This window comes from Erinaceus europaeus, chromosome 11 (genome assembly GCF_950295315.1).
Source record: "Erinaceus europaeus chromosome 11, mEriEur2.1, whole genome shotgun sequence".
Lineage (NCBI taxonomy): Eukaryota > Metazoa > Chordata > Mammalia > Eulipotyphla > Erinaceidae > Erinaceus > Erinaceus europaeus.
This window is the reverse complement of record NC_080172.1, coordinates 104,922,534-104,944,238: the sequence shown is the minus strand read 5'-3', so window position 1 is coordinate 104,944,238 and position 21,705 is coordinate 104,922,534. Positions and strand designations below refer to the sequence as shown.

Below are 21,705 nucleotides of genomic sequence, written 5' to 3'. Positions count from 1 at the left end.
GGTCCTTTACTCTGCTGCTGTACTTCAAATGTGCTTTGTGTTTCCCTATCTTTTCTTATTTCTCGACTTCCATCTAAGAGTGAAATCATTTCATATTCATCCATCTCTTTCTGACTTATTTAACTTAGTGTGATTCTATCAAGTTCTATCCAAAATGAGGTGAAGAAGGTGAATGCATCATTTTTATAACTGATACATATATCACAATTTTCTCAGCTACTCATCTGTTGTTGAACACCTAGGCTGCTTCCATGTTTTGACTATTACAAATTGTGCTGCTATGAACATAGATATACACAATCTTTTTGGATGGGTGTGTTTGCTTTCTTAGGATATATTGCCAGGAAAAAAATTTCAGGTTCATAGGTAGCTTCATTTATAGCCTTCTGAGATTTCTCCAGACTGCTCTCCATGGGGGTTGGACCAATTTATATTCCCACCAGCACTGCAGGAGGGTTCCTTTGCCCCCACACCCTCTCCAGCATTTGTTGTTGCTGTCATTTCTGATGTATGACATTCTCACAGGAGTGAGGTGGTTATCTCATTGTTGTCTTATTTGCATTGCTCTTGACAAGCAATGACTTGGATAATTTTTTCATATATTTGTTGGCCTTTTGTATCTCTTCTGTGATGACTATTCTGCTCATATTCTCTCCCCACTTTTGGATAGGGTCATTTATTTTTGTGTTGCTGAGATTGGTGAGTTGTTTATATATTTTGGTTATTAGCTGTTTGTTGTATGGCATGTAAAGATCTCCCATTTGGTAAGCAATCTCTTTGTTTGGGTGTTTCTTTTGACAAACCCTCAGCCAGACTCACTAAAGGGGGAAAAAAACCAATAATAATAAAAAGGGAGAAGACTCAAATAAATAGAATTTTCAATGAAAGAAGAGAAATCACTAGACTTTACAGAAGTCCAAAGTATTATTTGATATGTGAGTCTTCTATGAACAACTATATACCACTAAGGTAGAGAACCTGGAAGAAATGGAAGAGAAACTAGAAACACATAACCATCCAAAATTGAATCAAGAGGAACTAGAAAACATGAGCAGGCCAATCACAGCCAAAGAAATTGAAACAGTTATCAAGAACGTTCCCAACAATAAAAGTCCAGTACTAGAAGGTTTTACAAATGAATTCTACAAAACTTCAAGGAAGAATTAATACCTATACTTTATAATATCTTCCAAAATATTAAAGGTACAGGAACACTTATTTCTACTTTTATGAAGCCAACATCACACATTTAACAAAAGCAGATAGGGATACAACAGAAAAAAAATTGAAGACCAGTATCTCTAATGAATATAGCTGCTAAAATATTGAACAAAATTCTAGCCAACCAGACATAGCAGTATATTAGAAAAGATTGTACATTATAACCAAATGGCATTAATCCCAGGGATACAAGGCTGGATTAATATATGTAAGTCAATAAATGTGATCCACCACATCAATAAAAGAAACATAAAAAAACCACATGATCATCTCAGTAGATGCAGAGAAAGTGTTTGATAAAACTCAACATCCCTTTCATTATTTTCAGTTTGAGGTCATAGTTTAAATAGATAAACCCAAAGAATCCAGCAGGAAGCTCCTAGAAATTACCAGGCAATATAGTAAGGTGTCAGGCTACAAAATTAACATACAAAAGTCAGTATGACTCCTTTCTACAAGTATTAAGTCAGAAGAAATCTAGAAAGCAGTCCCATTCACTGTGGCAGCAAAAACAATAAAATAGCTAGGAACAAAACTAACAAAAGAAGTGAAAAACTTGTATACCAAGACTCGAGTCACTATTTTCAGGAACTAGAACAAGATACAAAGAAGTAGAAGGATAACCCATGTTCATGGATTGGAAGAATTGACATAATCAAAATGAATATTCTACCCAGAGTCTTATACACATTTAATGAAATTCTCATCAAGGCCCACCATTTTTTTTTTTTTGTAAGAAAATAGAACAAAAGCAACAAAAGTTTATTTGGAACCAATACATACCTTGAATTGTCAAAGCAATCTTGAAGAATGAAAGAACAGAACTGGAGGCATTACACTCAAACTATATTTTGGGCCATTGTAATGAAAACTGCCTTGTTCTGGGACAAAAATAGACACATTAACTAGTGGAATAGAATCGAGAGCCCAGAAGTATGCCCCCCATACCTATAGGCATCTAATTTTTGACAAGGGAGTCCAAACTATTTATTTTCTTAGTTTTTATTTATAAAATGTAAACACTAACAAGACCATAGGATAAGAGGGGTACAATTCCACACAGCTCCAACACCAGAGCTCCATATCCCCTCCCCTCCTCTGATAGCTTTCCTATTCTTTAACACTTTGAGAGTATGGACCCGGGATCATTATGGGATGCAGAAGGTGGAAGGTCTGGCTTCTGTAATTGCTTCTCTAATGAACATGGGTATTGACAGGTCAATCCACACTCCCAGCCTGTCTCTTTCTTTCCCTAGTGGGGCAGGGATCTGAGGAGGTGGGGCTCCAGGACACATTGCTGGGGTCGTCTGCCCAGGGAAGTCCGGTTGGCATCATGGTAGCCTCTGGAACCTGGTGGCTGAAAAAGAGTTAAGATAGAAAGCAGAGAAAATTGTTGACTAATCATGAACCTAAAGACAAGAATATTGCAGATGGAGATTTGGGGTCTCCATTTTGGAAAAAGCTAGTAGGTCTATTTTAGGTATATTCCAAAGGGCCCATAACCCAACTAGTTTTTGCCTGCACCTGACATCCAGTTTGCAGATGACCTGAGCTATTGTCTGGGGGGAATGGTGTCACAGTTGGAAAAAGGACCAGAAAGCTGAATCTGGTCCTCCCAGATCCAGACAGTAGCTCCCAAATGTGGGAAAAGTATATAAATACTGTTAACCATAAGCCCCATCGATCTGATCTGCAACCCACAGTCAGCACAGGAGCCTATGTAACCTCTGCATCCCTATAGGTCTGAAATATCATCCTTGGGTGATAGGCAGAGTATGCTATCCAACCTTCCTTTGGGGAATGGAACATTCCCTACCATTGTTGATTAACATTGAGGGCTAGGTCCGATAGGGGCCCACAGAGGGGTCCATTATGTTGTTCCTGATGGAGACGACCAGTGACAGTGATGAGAGGGATCTGTTAGAGGTCTAGGCCTAACATGTATGTGTGGGAATTCCAGGACTCCCTGAATAGGGTCCCAGGTGATGGGCTGGCCTGGTAGTGACTAAGTATTAAAGTCTGCCAGTCTCTTGCCCTTGTTCTACTTTTGTAGTCCTTACTTTGTCTGACAGGGTTCGCTTTGGAGTGATTGAGGGATGTGCTAAAGAAGGTAGGTGAGGAGGGTATCTAGGTCTAAGTAGAAATTATTTCGTTAGGTACTTTATGGTGTCTTTTTAAGGTCTTTGCTTGCTTGCTACATTTATTGACTCACTGCAAACTACTGTGCACTCTTGCTTTTAGGTAGATGTTTTCCCTGGGTATATGTACTTATGCCCCATCTCCTGGGTATATGTACTTATGCCCCATCTCAGGGACCTTGGTCTATATCTAGGCTTTGAGGTTTGTTAAGAAGTGTACCACCTAAAATAATTTAAGGAGTCCTATAAGCTAGGAAAGGTCTCACCAGAGTAATGAATCTGGTGGGTTCACATTCCACGCCTGACATTTCTGGATGCAGTCTGAAGTGAAACATGCCGAGGTGGTACTGGTTGCATTGATTAGGCTGGGATCAGTATCAATTGGTATGAATTGGGAGAAGCATGCAGGAAAGTGAGCCTTGCCCTAGAGAATGGAGAATGGAGAGTCTCTTCAGCAAATAATGTTGGGGAAATTGGGTTGAAACATGCAGAAAAAATAAAACTGAACCACGACACAAAAGTAAACTCCAAATGGATAAAGGACTTGGATGTTAGAGTAGAAACTATCATATATGCAAAGGAAAATATTGGCAGTACTCTTTTCCTTCTAAATTTTATAGGCATCTTCAATGATATAAATTTAATTGCAAGATAGAGTAGAATAATAATAATAATAAACCAATGGGATTACATCAAATTAAAAAGTTTCTGCACAGCAAAATGTTGATTATTATGTCGATCATAAATGCTGCTTTACCAAGAAAAACTTTTTTTAAACTAGTGATATAATAATGATTGGCAAGACTGTGGTATAAGAGAGGTACGATTCCTACCATATGGATCTGGGCATATGGCTCTACCTGTCAATGCCCATGTTCAGCAGAGAAGCAATTACAGAAGCCAGACCTCCCACCTTCTGTACCCCATGAAGATCTTTGGTCCATACTTCCAGAGGGATAAAGAATAAGGAAACTTCCAATTGAAGGGATGGGATACAGAAATCTAGGGATGGGATACAGAACTCTAGTGTTGGGAATTGCATGGAATTGTACCCCTCTTATACCACAATTTTGCCAATCGTTATTAAATTACTAATTAAAACATACTGCTTTATATATTAAGAATATAAAGCAGTAGCTCAAATTAAAGTTATAAAAATAGTCAATACTTGATATGCGTAGCATGTATGTATTATTATGAATGACTCATATTAAAGTTTTATTTAATCTTTATAATCAAATTTTCATCATGTATAATGGTAAGCTTTTCTGGAAAATTTTCATGAGGTACTTTGTTGTAGATGATGTAATCTCCATTTCCCTCACCTTCAGCTGACAATCCCTGGACCAACTGTAGGGATAGACTTTAATCTTCCTACTCTACAGTGATAGGAACTGGCTCATGAGAGGAAAGAATGATGCCACCTACATATTTATTGACAGTAATGGATATTTTTCTGTAAATAAAATGTTGTTTTGAAAATTGCTTCTCAAATTAATTTAAAGCATGTGTTTATTTTAAAGTTGCCTTCATCAAAGATGACTTGTATCATCACTTCCTTTTTTTTTTTTTTAAAGATTTTATTTATTTATTAATGAGAAAGGTAGGAGGAGAGAGATAGAACCAGACATCACTCTGGCACATGTGCTGCCGGGGATCGAACTCGGGACCTCATGCTTGGAGAGTTCAAAGCTTTACCACTGCACCACCTCCCGGACCATGTATCATCACTTCCTAAACCATGGTTCTTTTAAAGAGAAACAAATTAAGTTCTTCAATGTTTTCAGTTCTCTCTATATGTTTTTGCCTATTGAGAGAAATTGAACTTCCATCAATCTTTATGTTTGAAAGTCTCTCTTTTCATCTTTCACTCTAATATTTTATAGGCAATTCCTTTAATTATGTAGATCAAATCAATTGTATTGAGTCTGTTTTGGTGAGCTTCAATTAGAATTACTGTATTTCTTGATTTTACTTTAAAAAGAATTTTATTGGCACTAGTCAGATTTTGTGTAAATTTTAACTACATGTGGATTAGGCAAAGTATCCAGGAGAGAGGAAGATATATAATTTTTTTTAAACCTCTAAAATTTCTGTAGTCCAGAATTTGTTTAATCTTGCTTTATGACACCCCCATTATTAATCTGTAAGTGCCTAACTTTTAAGTAGTGTTCCTGAAGTTATATGTGAACTGAACAGACCCTGACTTAACCAGAATCTTGATAGTAACCTGTTACCACACCAAATGACTTGTGGTTGGGGAAGTCATTCAACTGCTAAGAGCAAAATAGGACTTTCACACCTGATGCTCCTCCCAGTATGAGTACCAGTACCAGGGTGATGTTCTGTCTCATCTCTCTGTCCCTTCTCCTTCTCATATGAAACAAATCAATGAATCTCTTAAAAATTAATAACTCTCTTCTACTCCCCTACCTCTCTGTCTCTCAGGTAGCCATTTTCTTGAATTCTGGTTTCCACAGTTCCTCACTTTTACATATTCTTTATGTGTATTCCTCATAAGTATTTAAACACTTTAGTTTCTGTTTCTGCTAAACGAGTATCATACTGACCTGATTTTTTGCACACATTTTTTGAGCCTGCCTCTTCATATAAGATAGAGTGTATTGTTTATCATTTGATATGATATGATAGTCTGCTCTCCCACAGATTAGTAGTTAAATTGTTATAGACATTTCCAGTTGTGAACAACTACTGTGAACATTCTTGTAGATGAACATTGCTTTTTTGTTTGTAAGGGAATGTCTCTTTTGAATGAAATTGCTGGGTCATGTAATATATGGATTTTCAACTTTAGGAGGTAATGTTACCATCTATAGCTTAGAAACCCTAAATATCACTTACCTCTTCAGCACTTGGTGCTGCCAGACTTAATTTTATCAGTTAAATTGACCTGAAATAGTTTGATGTTATACTCTTACTTTTTCTGTTCACTGGGCATATTTATTCCTGTTCATGTATTTAGTCTGTCTTTTCTGTTAAGTTGTTGATGTTTACATTTACAGTTAGGCATTTGTTATGTATTCTAGAAACTAATATGGTTGGATATGTAGAGTTTGAAATTTCAAAGTCTTAGTTGATTTAATTATATTTAATTTAAATTTAAAATTTGATGTCTTCTTATTCCAGTAGACTTATTTGCTCCTTGTACCTTAGCATAGTTTCATAAATACAGGATTCTATTTTGAAATTTTTTATTCTGTTCTGTTCAATTAATGAGTAGGTATTCATCTTTGATCATATGTATTCATTTTTTATTTACGTATCTTCATCTTGATGAACTACACACACACACACACACACACATCCATCCATATGTATATATACCTACATTTTGAAGTACTTTGGTTTTTCCACTAGATTTTGGACATAGTAAAAACAAGTATTCGTGCCATTCTTCCACGTATCTGGAAGGTCACTGATGTTGAGGAAGTAAGTTTGTATCGGATTTTCAACCGTGTTTTTAATCGCTTACTCTGGAGTCATGGCCAAGGACTGTGGAACTGTTTCTGTGATTCAGGGTAAGTCTCAACTCATATTACTGTAATTTTTAATATTTTACTATGTTGTTGTAGAGATAATCCAATAAAATAGTTGAATCTTTAGTAGTCTCTTATAAATAGTAAAGTATTTTTTTCCTGCCTGTAATTTCAAATACTCAACTATAATTTATAACAGCTACACTTAGGTTGGTGGCATAGTGAATATGAGAACACCGCCAACTAATTAATTTGAATTCAGAAGGTATTGACAATTACTGAAAAGCCTCAGTTATAAACCCAGGAACAGACGAATGTTCATCATGTGCTGTCCTTCTGAGCTCCCTCCCCAGCCCACAGTTCATACTCTAAATCAATAAGTTCTACTGCCTCAGTAGATAAAATAAAAATATGTATGAAAAAGATTATTGTAAAAGAGATGAAAATAAAATTATTGCAGGGTTTCAGTTAGATTTTTTGTTATAAAGCTTAGGTGAAATTAATAGATATCAATAATAGAAATTAGAGTATTTTGTATTCCCTACTTCTGTTTCTTATTCATCCTTAAGTCAGTATCTTCTGCAGTCTGCATCAATTTCTCTCCTTTATTTTCTGTTTAGATTTTTTTTTTTGCCTCCAGGGTTATTGCCAGGGCTTGGTGTTGTCACTATGAATCCACTGCTTCTGGAAGCCATTTTTTTCCAGTTTTTTTTTTTTTTTGATGACAGAGAAATTGAGAGAGGAGAGGAAGAGAGAGAGAGAGAGAGAGGAGAAGAACAAGATAGACACCTACAGACCTGCTTCACTGCCTGTGAAGTGACTGCCCCTACAGGTGGGGAATTATCTGTTTAGATTTTTACTATAAGGACTGACATGGGGCCAGGCAGTGGCGTGTTGGGTTAAGCCCACATAGTATGAAGTGCAAGTACCAGCCTGAGGATCCCTGTTCAAGTCCCCAGCACCTCATCTGTACGGGGTAGCTTCACAAAAGGTGAGGCAGATCTGCAGGTATCTATCTTTCTCTCCTTATCTCCCCTACTCTCTCAATTTCTCTCTGTCCTATCCAATAAAATGGCCACCAGGAGCAGTGAGTTCGTAATGCCAGCACCGAGCCCCAGTGATAAACCTGTAGGCAAAAAAAAAAAAAAAAAAAAAGACACAAGACAATAATATATTGATACTTTATTTCTCTAGCCTTCTGTCTTCTTCTCTTTATTGGATTCTGCTTCAGAAAAACAAACTGTTTTTTCAATATCTTAAATGTCTGTCCTTTTATTTATTTATTTGAGCTGTTGCTGTTATTGAGTGTTGGACTGGATTACTTTCTTTACAACCTTGTCTCTCTAATTTGTCTAAAATCCTATCTAAAGACAGATACCCATCTTTGTCTCCAAGCCTTAATATTCTATTTTAGTACAATAATTGGTCTCCATTTCAATATTATAATCATTTAGGTAGAGTGTCAGTTCAAGAACAAGACCAGCCTTTACAGACTTTTAATTTTCTCAGCTGACTTAACCAATAATGAGAACTCATTAGACATTCCAGGTTGTGATGAAATGCAAGAATCATCTTGATTGTAAATTATTTCTATAGAGCCTTCAATGAAACATTTGAACTGGACTCCACTCTCACTTAATTGATGATTCTCTGTAGAAGTTCCCCCAGTAGGAACTCTTAGATTTTTTTTTTTTCTATTTGTTGTTTACTTGCTAGTCTCTGAGGCCCAACTACTTGCCATCCTGGAAAGCAATAAAGAAATTCTGTTAGTGAAATTTGTGTTTGTGGCCTTGAATCCATAGAAAATTATCAATGCCTTACCTGAAAGATGTCCATAAAGTGGTTCTTCATTGTCTAAAAAAGGCTCAGGGTTTCATTGCTTCATACTGACTTTCTCAGATAAAGACAGAGAGGGAGTAAGGAGGGAGGTAGGAAGGTAGGGAGGTAGAGAGAGAGAGAGAGAGAGAGAGAGTGTAGGAGAAAGGGAAGACAGAGAGACAGAGACCACAGCCCTGAACTTTCCTTCAATATAATGGGGGCTGAATTCAAACTCAAAGCAGCATTGCCATACTTGCTAAGTAAGTCTACTTTATTGCAAGTCTCACACCACTAACCAAATCTCTAGCCTATTGTTCCTGGGCAAGTGGACTTCTGAGTCCAGTTTGACCTGTACTTTCCATCCATTTCTTGAAAAGCTTGTTTGTTTTATTTATTTATTTTATTACTATTTATTTATTTATTTTTGCAAATGAGTTTCTTTGGCATACTCAGTCACAGTATATGTTGTACCTGGATTATTTCTGCTTCTCTTTTGAATCATGTCTGGACAATATTTATTTTAAACTTTGTTCTAACAATAATGTAGGTGTTTTCTTCTGCTTCCTTTTCCTCCTCTTCTTCTTCCTCCTCCTCCTCCTCCTTCTGTTAGGATAAAGAGAAATGTGAGAGGTAGGAAATAGAGAGGGAGAGAGAAAGAGAGACACACTTGCAGACCTGTTTCACCACTTGTGAAAAGTTACCCCTTACAAGTGAGAATATTGATGTTAAAACCACCTATTCATCAAGGGAGAAAAAAGAATCTCCTTTTAGTTTGGTTGAAAAGATTTAGTTTTAATAAAATAAAATACTTAATTTTAAAAGATTTATTTAAAAACACATTCATTTTTCACAATAGGTGTAAAGTCCTGGCCAACCCCCCCCCCCCCAAAACCATAAAATCAAATAATTCTGGTTTACTTTGATTCTGTCTCTTCCTGTCAACACCCTGGTAATAAAACAATAGAATACCCACATTCAGAAACTTCTAAGAATAATGTAGACCTTTGTGATGGATTTCCCTAGAATTTGCCCAAGGGTTTTATTGATGCATAAAGTAATGAAAAATAAAAAACCACCTCTTTTCTCTTGCTTTGCCAGGGTGCTGAAACCCATGTCCAGTGAAGCCCCCACCCCATCACAAAATCGTAGATTTGTCTGAGTATTGTAAAGTTACATGTTCTGAATGTGTTCTCTCCAGGGGACAAGTTCTTGAAGTTTTTCTTTGAATGAAGCTATCCATACTGTTTTACCGAGATAGTCAACTCTAGGGAGTTTTTTTTTATGCTATGGTACTCAAACTCAGCTGTGAGAGCTTGAAAGGTCTCCAAGGAAATAACATTTCAGTTGAGACTTGAGGGAAGGGAAGAATAAGGCTTGTTTGCCAAGGAAAGCAAAAAAAAAAAAAAAAAAGAGGTTGAGTCTTTTATGGGAAGGAATAAAAAAAAAGAAATGTGTTAGCTGTAAAAGCTCTGGCATCATTCAGTACCCACTTAATACCCCAATATATATACCCCCCCCCCAAAGGGAATCTGGTTTGAACCCTCTAGTCAAACACATTTTCCTGTGGAAATTTGGTATGGAAATGTTTTGTTTTGCTTTGCATTTTTAGAATTTTAAGACAAAAAAAAGATTGTCAGAAATATTCTTTGACCCACGGTCTGCATCTTAGCTGAGTGAAGTGTCCACTTGAAAATGTATGTGTAACATACAGTCTACTTTAAGTGATATGAAGCCCACTCTTCTCACAATGTCTTTTTCAAATTTATTTTAGTAGCGATTTAGTAATGGTTTATGAGATTCTAAGATTACACATTGCACCCACCACCAAAGTCCTGTGCCTGCTCACCCCCAAATGATAACCACCATAGTTCTCACAAAGTCTTAGACATAGTGTAGCTACTCCTATTTTTTTTTCAAGTTCATGTGTTTTTCATTCTCTGTATTCCACACATGAACGAAACCGTCTGTTGCTTTTACCTCCATTCTTATTTCACGAAGCATCATCACCTCGGGTTCCTCCATTTTGTCCCGAAGAATATCATCTTTTCATTAATTGCAATGAAATATTCATTTTAATACCAGTTCCACAACTTCTTTATACAGTCATTAGTAGCTGGGCAATGGGTAGTTGTATGTATGGCTGTTCGCACTTCTCAGCTCATTAATTATTCTTTAACTGATTATCCAGTGAGTATAGTCCAGAATTTTTTACTCTCCTTGCTCTTTTTGAAATGAAGTCAAAGTACTGGGTTTACCTGCTCCTGGTCCATTTTGAACCCCTTGCCTTCAATTATACAAGAAAACTTTTTATTAAAAAAGAAATAATGTGGCGTGGGGTGGACGGTGGTGCACCAGTTGAGCACAGACATTTCCATGCACAAGGACCCTGCTTTAAGCCCCCATTCCCCACCTGCAGAGGGCGCTCTTTATGAGCAGTGAAGCAGGCCTGCAGGTGTTTTGTCTTTCTCCCTCTCTGTTTCCCTCTCCCGCTTTCAATTTCTCTCGGATCTTTTAAAAATTTTTATTATATTTATTTAGTTTCCCTTTTGTTGCCCTTGCTTTCTTTGTTGTTGTTGTTTTTGTAGTTATTATTGCTGTTATTGATAGTTGTTATATAGGACAGAGAGAAATGGAGAGAGGAGGGGAAGACAGAGGGGGGAGAGAAAGATAGACACCTGTAGACCTGCTTCACTGCCTGTGAAGCGACTCCCCTGCAGGTGGGGAGCTGGGGGCTGGAACCTGGACCCTGGGGCTCGAACTGGAACCTTTAAGCCAGTCCTTGCGCTTTGTGCCACGTGCGCTTAACCTGCTGTGCTACTGCCCGACTCCCAATTTCTCTTGATCTTAACTGTTAAAAATAGATTGAAGAAGAAGAGAAAGGAAAAGAAAAGGAAAGAAAATCCACTGGGAATGTTGGATTTGTAGTGCCAGCACTGAGTCCCAGCAATGATCCTGGTGGCAAATAAATAAATAAATGAATAAATAAAAATAAGGAAGAAAATAAGAAAACAGACGTTGTACAATTTGAGAGTGGGGCTATCTCAAATCTATCTTCCCTACTTTCATTTATTACCCCTCTTTTAAAGGTTACTACTTTTTGCTATCAGGCAAAGTCTATTCCATGCCCACATATAAATCATGTCATTGATTTTTAGGTAGAGAGGTTGGTGTGTTGCAGCTCCATGTCAGATATCCTAACTTTCTTTTCTTTTTATTTTTATAAGTAACCATTTCCAGTCTTGTTAGTCCTTTTTATTCTTTTTTTCCTTCTTCCTCAAGTGTCTATTTCCCAGGGCATTGCAAGGAAAGCTTTTCTCATTCGAATCATCTGTTGTTTCCCAAGTTGCTGGCAGGGGTGGGGGGGTGGGTAGAAGCGCCAAGTCGCTTGCTCATCTCATGTCAAGTACCTCCCATTGTTATTTTGTAGGGTGGAGATTGGGAATCTCAGTTTCCAGGCCTAGAAGCTCCTACACTTCTGCCATTTAATCTTTGGGCCACTTCCTTACACATGAGTCCTTCTACTAGAGAAGATGAATCAGTTTTACTCTTTAGTTAGTTGCTGTATTGAAATGTGTTAGTGAAAACAGAGGTGGAAATTAACTGGATTCTGGCTCGCATGAAGATTTTTCAAGTTTCTGGGTTTTGTTAAGGACTTCCCTATAGTACTGTTGATGTTCATGATTTGTTACTGTGTTGCATGACCTGTTTCCTTACACATTCATTTGTGGGTTAGAAAGTGCCGGAAATAATTTTAAGTGATTTTTTTTTTTTTGGTTTGTTTTTGATTTTATGGGTTTTGGCTCTCCTACTTTGAAATTTAGATTCAAAAAAATAGGCAGAGAAGATCCTGGACTTTTAGATGAAGACTCTGGTATTTTAAATTATTTCTGTATTGTCTCCCTTTTATCAAAAGAGGTGTGGTATTGCAAATTAAGATGTGATAGCACTCCAGAGCCATTTCACAGCTACTAGGCAATGTCCTGTGTTAGGTAGGAGGTGAGGGATGCGGTTCTAATACTCTCAGTTTGAAGGACAGACTTTCATTATGTGCCAAAATGAAACAAGTTCTGTTCATGTCTTTTGTTTGTTTGATTGGTTGTTTTATTTATGAGGGCCTTTGCTGTGCTGACTTTTAATTATTGACAAAGAGAATGGAGTCCTGGCCAGCAGTTCTTCTTTTAGCATTTGCCCTTCTTCCGTAGCCAGTCAACAGCGTCAGGTTGAGCCTGATGTCTGCTTGTTGCTGGCTTTGAAAGTGACTGGGATCCATGTGGATTCAGTCGGCTAGGAAGGATCGTCAGTTTCCCCAATAAATGGGTACTCACGGGATGCACCACGAGAAGGTCGATCCAATGCCTAGATACACCTAAAATTTTCTGTTTTTATTAGTCGCTTTAGGGACAGTGAAAGCTACTCACACTGTAAATCACATTTTATTTAGAATGTCATATCAGACTACTGCGAGAGGTCTTTTATTTTTCTTCCAGTTTTTTTTTCTTTCGTAAGTCCTACTCTTAATTTAGTAAATAAAAAATTACCATATGTGCATGAATTAATACTGAGTTTAAAGAGATGTTGTTTTTAGGGAAAGATTAGGACCAGAGGTGCTAAGTTCCAGTCCCACTGGGACCTGGAATTATTGTGACCTAGAACTTTTGTTTTTGCTCCTGACACTGAGAGGGGAGAATCCGGAGAACAGCTGAGGAAGTCAGGCCTCCTACCTAAAAGGAAGAGGTTGTAGGCATAGGTGTGGTGTCAGAATGAAGTGAAGGAATGGAGATAGGGAATTCACACAAATAAAATAAGCTATTTATCTTTATGTTCCCCTAGCTCCCAAACCAGAGTTCACATTCAAATTAATTGAAGGGTCCCACCGCTATTATAGAGATAACAAAGACAGCATTCAGAATGTACACAATATTATACATTATAGGTAGTAAGTCATACAATATCTATACTCATCTACCACAGACACAGCTAGTGTGAGAAACAGAATACCATTTTTAAAGTTTTTTTAAATATTTATTTTCCCTTTTGTTGTCCTTGTTTTATTGTTGTAATTATTATCATTGTTGTTATTGATGTCGTCATTGTTGGATAGGACAGAGAGAAATGGAGAGAGGAAGGGAAAACAAAGAGGGGGAGAGAAAGATAGACACCTGCAGACCAGCTTCACCACCTGTGAAGCGACTCCCCTGCAGGTGGGGAGCCGGGGGCTCGAACCGGGATCCTGATGCCGGTCCTTACACTTTGCACCACGTGCACTTAACCTGCTGCACTACCGCCTGCCTCCGTAATATGACAGTCTTAAAAAATAAATGAAGTGGAGGAGGGGGAAGATGGCGGACTGAGAAGCTGCTAACAGTGAGTGCTCTGATCACATCTGGCAACGGTAGGATTTTCTGCCTTTAGCAGGCCAGTCAATAAGGGGTGACACCAAAGAGGTGATTATAATTTAATTTGGGTTAAGAATTAGAGTAAAGGTGGCACGGACTAGCGGGCGGGCTGCTCCAGACTTACCAGGCAGCGCCGGGCAAGGCGAGTGCGCTGGGCATTGTCCTCCACCCGGGAAGGTGGCTCCTCCGCCGGTTGCAGCAGCGGCCGGCAGAGGACCCGGAGAGAGCACTTTAGCTCGGGGGCTTTCTCTTGGGAGTCTCCAGGGACCACTGCGACCCTGAGGGCGGATCCAAAGACTTCTTGAGTATAGCTCTCATTGGATCAAAGGACTTGGAGCTAGTTTTCATTTTCGAGCAATCCTTTAAAAAAGTCTGGGGGGGGGGTTTCCCGGAAGATGGCGGATGGAGAAGCTGCTAGCCTCTGAGCTCCAAACACATTCCCTGGAGACAATAGGATTTTCTGCCTTTAGCAGGCCAGCCAATAAGGTGTCATAGCGGTGACAAGGAGATGACTATAACTTAATTAGGGTTAAGAATTAGAGTAGGGGGAAAAATTCTTTTTTCTTCCTTTTAATTTTCAAGCATACCTCCTTCCCGCCCCCCCATAAGCAGTCACTGGGGACCAGCTCCTAGCAGGATACCCCATACCACCAAACAGGGTGTTTTTTTTGAATTCACTGATACACATTTGGGAAGTTCCTTGCACTGCTCCTTAATTACAACTCTTTTTCTTATCTTCTCCCTTTTCTCTCTCTTGTCTCTCTCTCTCTCTCTCTTTTTTTTAAATCTTGTCATACACTTCTTCTTCTTTGCCTTTCTGAATTTGTGAATTACTTTGGGGAAGAAATATGACTCGGAGTGGACTCTGTATGTGTGTATCTCTGCTCTAGTTCCCTTTCCCCTCTTGTTACCCCTAGAATATACAGTGGATAGTAGATTTGCATAACTGTCTATTCTTGCTATCCTCTCTTTCTTTTCTCTTTCTTCACTGGGATTTGGTTACTATTTTTTCACGGACTGGAGAAATTGTTTGGCTAACTGGTAACGATTAAACTACTTCAATACTTACTTCAGTTGCTACTGTAATTCCGGAGGTTGGTGAGTACAATTGTCATAAAGGTATTTAGTACAGTGTTACTTGTACTCAAGACACAACAACTGAGGAACAACAGAACATAAAAAAAAAGAGAAACACATAAATAAAAAAATGGGTAGATTAAAAACAAATAAAACGCTACTCCAATGAATGAAGACAAGAGCCCAGAAGAAACTACAAATCAGCCAGAAGTAACCATAGATAAGAAAAGTATGCAAGCAATAATAAACTTATTAATCACAGAAATGAAAACAACATTGGAGGAAAGGAATGGCAGTATTAGGGAAATAACAGTTAAGACCTCCAAGGAAAATACTGATTATCTTGAGGCAATTAGAGAACTGAAAGCTGAAATAGCTGTAATGAAGAAAGAAGCTGAGGCAAGGGAAAGCAGACTAACAGAAGCAGAAAACAGAATTAGTCAGACAGAGGATGAGTTAGAGAAAACTAAGAAAGAGGTGAAAGAGCTTAAAAAGAGATTGAGAGACACTGAAAACAACAACAGAGACATATGGGATGATCTCAAAAGAAGTAACATTCGTATAATTGGCCTGCCAGAGGAAGAAAGAGAGGAAGGGGAAGCAAACATTCTAGAGGAAATAATAGAAGAAAACTTCCCAGACCTGAATAACAGAAAGGATATCAAGGTTCAAGAGGCCCAGAGAGTAATAAAACAGAATCAACCCAGACCTGAAGACACCAGGACACATCATAGTCACAATGAGAAGAAGTAAGGATAAAGAAAGGATCCTAAAGGCTGCAAGAGAGAAACAAAAAGTCACATACAAGGGAAAACCCATAAGATTATCTGCAGACTTCTCCACTCAAACTCTAAAAGCCAGAAGGGAGTGGCAAGATATCTATCAAGCCCTGAATGAAAAAGGGTTTCAACCAAGGATAATATATCCTGCTAGACTTTCATTCAAACTAGATGGAGGGATCAAAACCTTCTTAGATAAACAACAGTTAAAGGAGGCAACCATCACCAAGCCGGCCCTGAAAGAGGTACTAAAAGACCTCTTATAAACAAGAATATCACTATAATACTTGCAATATATCAGAGTAAACAAATTTTTTTCTTAGAACAATGGCACTACAATACATTAAATCCATAATATCAATAAATGTCAATGGCTTAAACTCACCCATCAAAAGGCACAGAGTGGGAAGATGGATCAGAAAACATAACCCAACCATATGCTGCTTGCAAGAATCCCATCTGTCACAACAAGATAAACACAGACTTAAAGTGAAAGGATGGAAAACTATCATACAGGCTAACGGTCCACAAAAAAGGGCAGGAACAGCCATTCTCATCTCAGACACGATAGATTTTAAATTAAATAAAGTCATAAAAGATAGGCAAGGACATTACATAATGATTAGAGGATCAATCAGCCAAGAAGACTTAACAATTATTAACATCTATGTACCCAACGAGGGACCATCTAAATACATTAAGCATCTACTGAAAGAATTTCAAAAATACATCAATATTAATACAATAATAGTGTGAGACTTCAATACCCCACTCTCACACTTAGACAGATCAACAAAGCAGAGAACCAATAAAGATACAAGAGAATTGAATGAAGAGATTGACAGACTAGACCTCTTGGACATTTTCAGACTCCTCCACCCCAAAAAACTGGAATACACCTTCTTTTCAAATCCACATAACACATACTGAAGGACAGGCCACATGTTAGGCCACAAAGACAGCATCAACAAATTCAAGAGCATTGAAATCATCCCAATCTTCTCAAAAAATAAATGAAGTGAAGGTAGGCCCTTCGAAGTGCGTGAAAGAACCTAGCTTCTTCATGAACTCTGCTATTTTTGCTTGAATGATCCGCACACTTGGGCATGTTTTTCACTTTGCTAAATAAAAGTTTTCAATCCCTGAAACTATGATTTTCTTCAAAATTCTTTGTGGAAAACTCTGTGGTGACATAGACACTATGGGGAAGAGACAATCTTGGGTTTCTTTTCACCTCCCTCGCCTCCCACCACAAATTTTGGCAACCACAAAGGGACCAGTATTCAGGTACTATCTACTTGAGTGCTATCTCACTGAATGACTCTTTTCTCTCTCTTCATAGTCAGTTTCACAAAATTTTTTGTCTTTCTTTATATATATATATATATTTCCCCTTTTGTTGCCCTTGTTTTTTTATTGTTGTAGTTATTGTTGTTATTGATTTTGTCATTGTTAGATAGGACAGAGAAATGAAGAGAGGAGGGGAAGACAGAGAGGGGGAGAGAAAGACACCTGTAGACCTGCTTCACCCCCTGTGAAGTGACTCCCCTGCAGGTGTGGAGCCGGGGGCTCGAACTGGGATCCTTAGGCTGGTCCTTGTGCTTTGCACCATGATTTTTTGTCTTTCTTTCAGTGTACTAGAAATGTTTTTCTCACACTTTCACTCTCCCTTCATTTTCATCTTGCACATATCCGTCCCCACACCCCTTGGGGCTTCCCCACTTCATGTGAGCAGTCATTTCTCCTGCCACAGTGTCAAAGCGATCAAAATATGAATCTATTCAGTTCGACAGGGGAGCAAGTGAGGGAAGCAGACTTTGTAGAAATATTCAGAATCGCAGTAGAGAAAAAAGAATTGAGATGATATTTTATTTATGCTTTTACATTTGTCAAATATAAAAGAAATTATTATTTCTCTTATATATGTATTATTTATTTATTATTGGATAAAGACAGAGAGGAATTGAGAGGGGGAGGGGAAGACAGGGAGAGAGCCAGAGAGAAACCTGTAGTCCTGCCTCACCACTTGTGAAGCTTCTCCCTTGCAGGTAGGGGCCAGAGGCTTAAACCTGGGTCCTTGTGCACTGTAATGTGTGTGCTTAACCAGGTGCACCACCACCTGACCCCTGAAATTGTTATTTCTCTGGACTCACAAATATATGACCTGCAAGGTTAAGACATTGCTAACAGATTACCCAATTGGATTTCCTCTAACATTTTTATCAAATAAAGTATATATTGGGTATATGTGTATTTTATAAGCTCATACCCAAATTTCTTGTATTTATTAATGAACTAAATGTTCATTGTGAATTTAACAAGTGTATTAGTACTTCTCAAATGGAGAGAACTTTGACTTCTTTGTTAATAAAAACAGCATTATATTTAATCCTCAGTATCATAGAACATGGGAAAAGATTCAGTCCTTTCAATTTATTCATTTGAATTATATTCTTTTGAAAGCAAAACTGTCACTTTTTGTTGACATACTATATTTTGGGAACCATCTTTCTCTTGGAAAAAAAATAGACAGTAGTCTTTCTCCAAAAAAAAAAAAAGTTTCTGATTTTCGAATGTATTTCCCCCCCTAACTTCAAAGATACTGAGTATCTAAAGAAGTTTGAAAATGGAGACTTTGAATTTCCCACTGGGAAGTACATGTCTTCAGAGAAATGTGTTTGAAATACATTTTTCTTTCTGAAAATCAACTCTTCTGTCTCTCTGAGAACTAGGCAAGTTGGTTTGCTACTAGCTTTTTTCTCCTTGAGGCTCAAAAAAGATTTTCACTTATACTAGTGGAAGTAAATTTCCATCTCTCTCTCTTTCTCTCTTTCTCTTTCTCTCTCTCCCTCCCTCCCTAGTAATGATGTGTGATGTACAGTCTGATTTGGGCCACAACAGTAAACTGTAGAATTGTAAATATGTGTGTGTCTTTCTATATATCTATATCTACATATATAGTTAACAAACACACAGAGACATACTTGAGGTTTATCACAGAAGTGTGCTTTTCTGCTTTCAAGAAAGTTTGAGTATACTAAAAGAGGGGGAGATGACATTTTGGGTTGCAATAGGGCCAATTCTTGTTGAGCTCACTTTACCTTTCATGTAGAATCTTTCATGTAGAGAACCTGGCTTGTTTTATCTTACTTTGCTTTTGTTATGTGGATCATGCATATGCACGATCTCACCACTTGGTGGCCAACTTTTTCATTGCGGTAGTAACACAGAGGCAGGGGACTGGATGACAGCTTACCAGTAGAGCAAACCTTGATCATGCAAGAGAACATGGGTTTTGACAGCATGTGAGAGACAGCACCATACAAAAGGTGAAGCTTCATAAATAGAGTGGTGGTGTTGTTATCTCTCATTCTTTCTCTCTATTTCTTCCTCTGTCTTTTGTTCTCTCTCTTGAACAAAGCAAAGAAAAAGTGCCCAAAAGGAGTGGTGGAATCACTCAGGTGTGGAGCTCCAGTAAAACTCTGACAGAAAACATAAATAGGACATAAAAAAAATTCAACTTAGCAGAGAGAGAGAGGGAGAGACATCATAACACCAGACCTTCCTCTAGAGCTGTGGCGTTCCCAGGTGGTGCTGGGTGAGCTATGTCTCTTGTTCCATTATTCAATTTGTATGTGTGTGTGTGGGGGGGGGGGGGCGGGAGTCATGGCATCACTATAACTTAGAAAGTAAATATAGTATCCTAGAAAACCTAAAATTCCTAGAATCCTAACTTGGAAATTAGCTAAGTATTTCACAACACTTCGCTAGAGTGTCACTCAGTGTTTTAGGAGGAGTTAAGAAACCATCTTGCTAGCTTTCTCATTTGGCAGCAGTAGTCTGTAGGTACAAATAGTCTTGAACTCTATGTTGTGTTTTTTCAGTGGAAAGATTTAATTTTTAAGGTTTTATTTATTTCGTCACTTTGAGCCATCTGCAGATATTTCAAATGTGTGAAGCCATAACTGCTTTATTTTACTGAATTGTTGCTAGGTAAGTGATAAATCGGTTGCCATTTTTAACAGCTGCATGAGGTGATGTTTATTTCCATGCCAACAGATCCTCGTGGGAGAGCATTTTCAGCAAAAGTCCAGAGGTGGTGACTCCATTGCAGCTTCAGTGTTGCCAGCGTGTGGTTGAGCTTTGTAAACAGTGCCTGCTAGTGGTGTACAAATATTCAGCAGATACAAGAGGATCACTTTCAGGCATTGGTTCGGATTGGGGTAATTTCAGGTACTTGTTTACATTATCCGGCTTCTATAAGTTTTATATAATGTAATGCCATAATGCAGAGTAAATTCGAAAGCTTCTTTTGGTCTGTACAGCTAGAGTTAAAAACCAAATGTTGAGAGTCCATAATGTTAGTATCCTACAAATACTTTAATTTAAAATTTCTTGAGCATTTATTTATTTCCTTTTGAGAGACAATGGGTGAAGAGAGATTGACCAAAGCTCTACTCAACTGTGTCCTAAGGTGGTACTGTGATTGAACCAGGGACCTCTGTGTTCTCAAAGCATCGAAGTTGGCCCTCTCATAGCCGGAGCTATTCCCATGAGGCTACACAAAATACTTTTAATCTTCACTTTTCAAAAACACAACAAAGATAGAAACCTAAATCTGACAGAAATAGCCTGCATGGACATGAGGTTATTTAGTTGGTAAACTTCTGTTTTCAGAAGTCAGGTAATCATTTCTAAAGTGTAATGATAAATTTATTTTTGTTCCCAGATAAAGACATCTCAACATTTATCCTAAACATTTGTCTTTCAGCCTCATAGACTTGAGGTGTCATCAGTTAAATTTTCATTGTTCAGTTTGTCTCTTGCTATTTCTTCCATCAGAAAACAAATCTGTCAGAGGTGGTTTTAAAGTCCCTCTTAACTTTGAAAAAAAATATATATTAACATGGGTAATTTTCTATAACCATGCAAATAATACTGTTTAGAAATTGACTGAGTAGAGTAATTAAGAAGTATTTTTATATCAGTCTTCAAGATGAAGTTCCTGTTTACTTTTTCCCCCCATCCTGGTGTCACTTTGGGTCCATTTTTTTCTTTCCATGTAGAAGAGTGAGAGATAAGGGTTGGGGAGGTAGCTTAATGGTTGTACAAAAAGATTTTCGTGCCTGTAGCAACCAAAGGTCCTAGGTTTAATCACTCAGTACTACCAGAAATCACAATTGAACAGTGCTCTGGTAAAAACCTACTTATGTATCTTGACTAATACTGTCCATTAGCTGTCATGCCTGGGCAGCAAAGTGCTTTTCTTTTTTAAGTGTAGGACACACTACTCAATTGAGTTTTTGTTTTGAGAAGGTAAATGCAGAATTGGGAATTTATAGGCATTTCATGTTGCTTCATGTTAAAATGACTTAAATCCATATATATTTATCTTTTGATCTGTCCAAGGTGGCCATGGAAGCCATGCCTTAAACCTGTCGCCAGGCTCACTGTCTGCCTACTGGCCTGTTTTAACGTTGAAATTGCAGTGGTGATACAGATCTGATCAAATAGGTGTGGGGGGAGTTGGGTGGTAGCACAGTGGATTAAGCGCACATGGCGTGAAGTGCAAGGACCGGTGTAAGGATCCTGGTTCGAGCCCCCGGCTCCCCACCTGCAGGGCAGTTGCTTCACAGATGGTGAAGCAGGTCTGCAGGTGTCTATCTTTCTCTCCCCTTCTCTATCTTCCCCTCCCCTCTCCATTTCTCTCTGTCCTATCTAACAAAGACGACATCAATAACAACAACGATAACTACAACAACAATTAAAAAACAGGACA

The 21,705-nt window shown here is 38.1% G+C and overlaps 1 protein-coding gene across 8 annotated transcripts in view; it reads left to right on the top strand.

Annotated features, from left to right (window-relative positions):
* The window catches only part of TTLL7 (tubulin tyrosine ligase like 7), a 160,559-nt gene that overhangs the window by 121,397 nt on the left and 17,457 nt on the right, over positions 1 to 21,705 (top strand). For 7 of the 8 annotated variants that reach the window (XR_009552641.1, XM_060202248.1, XM_060202244.1 and 4 more), the window contains 2 exons: positions 6,738 to 6,898; positions 19,986 to 20,159. Coding sequence is in view for 7 of the 8 variants with exons in the window: in XM_060202248.1 (XP_060058231.1) it covers positions 6,738 to 6,898; positions 19,986 to 20,159 (335 nt within the window). In the remaining variant the exon portion in view is untranslated. The remainder of the gene's footprint in view (positions 1 to 6,737; positions 6,899 to 19,985; positions 20,160 to 21,705) is intronic. The other variant, XM_060202246.1, reaches the window with a different exon arrangement.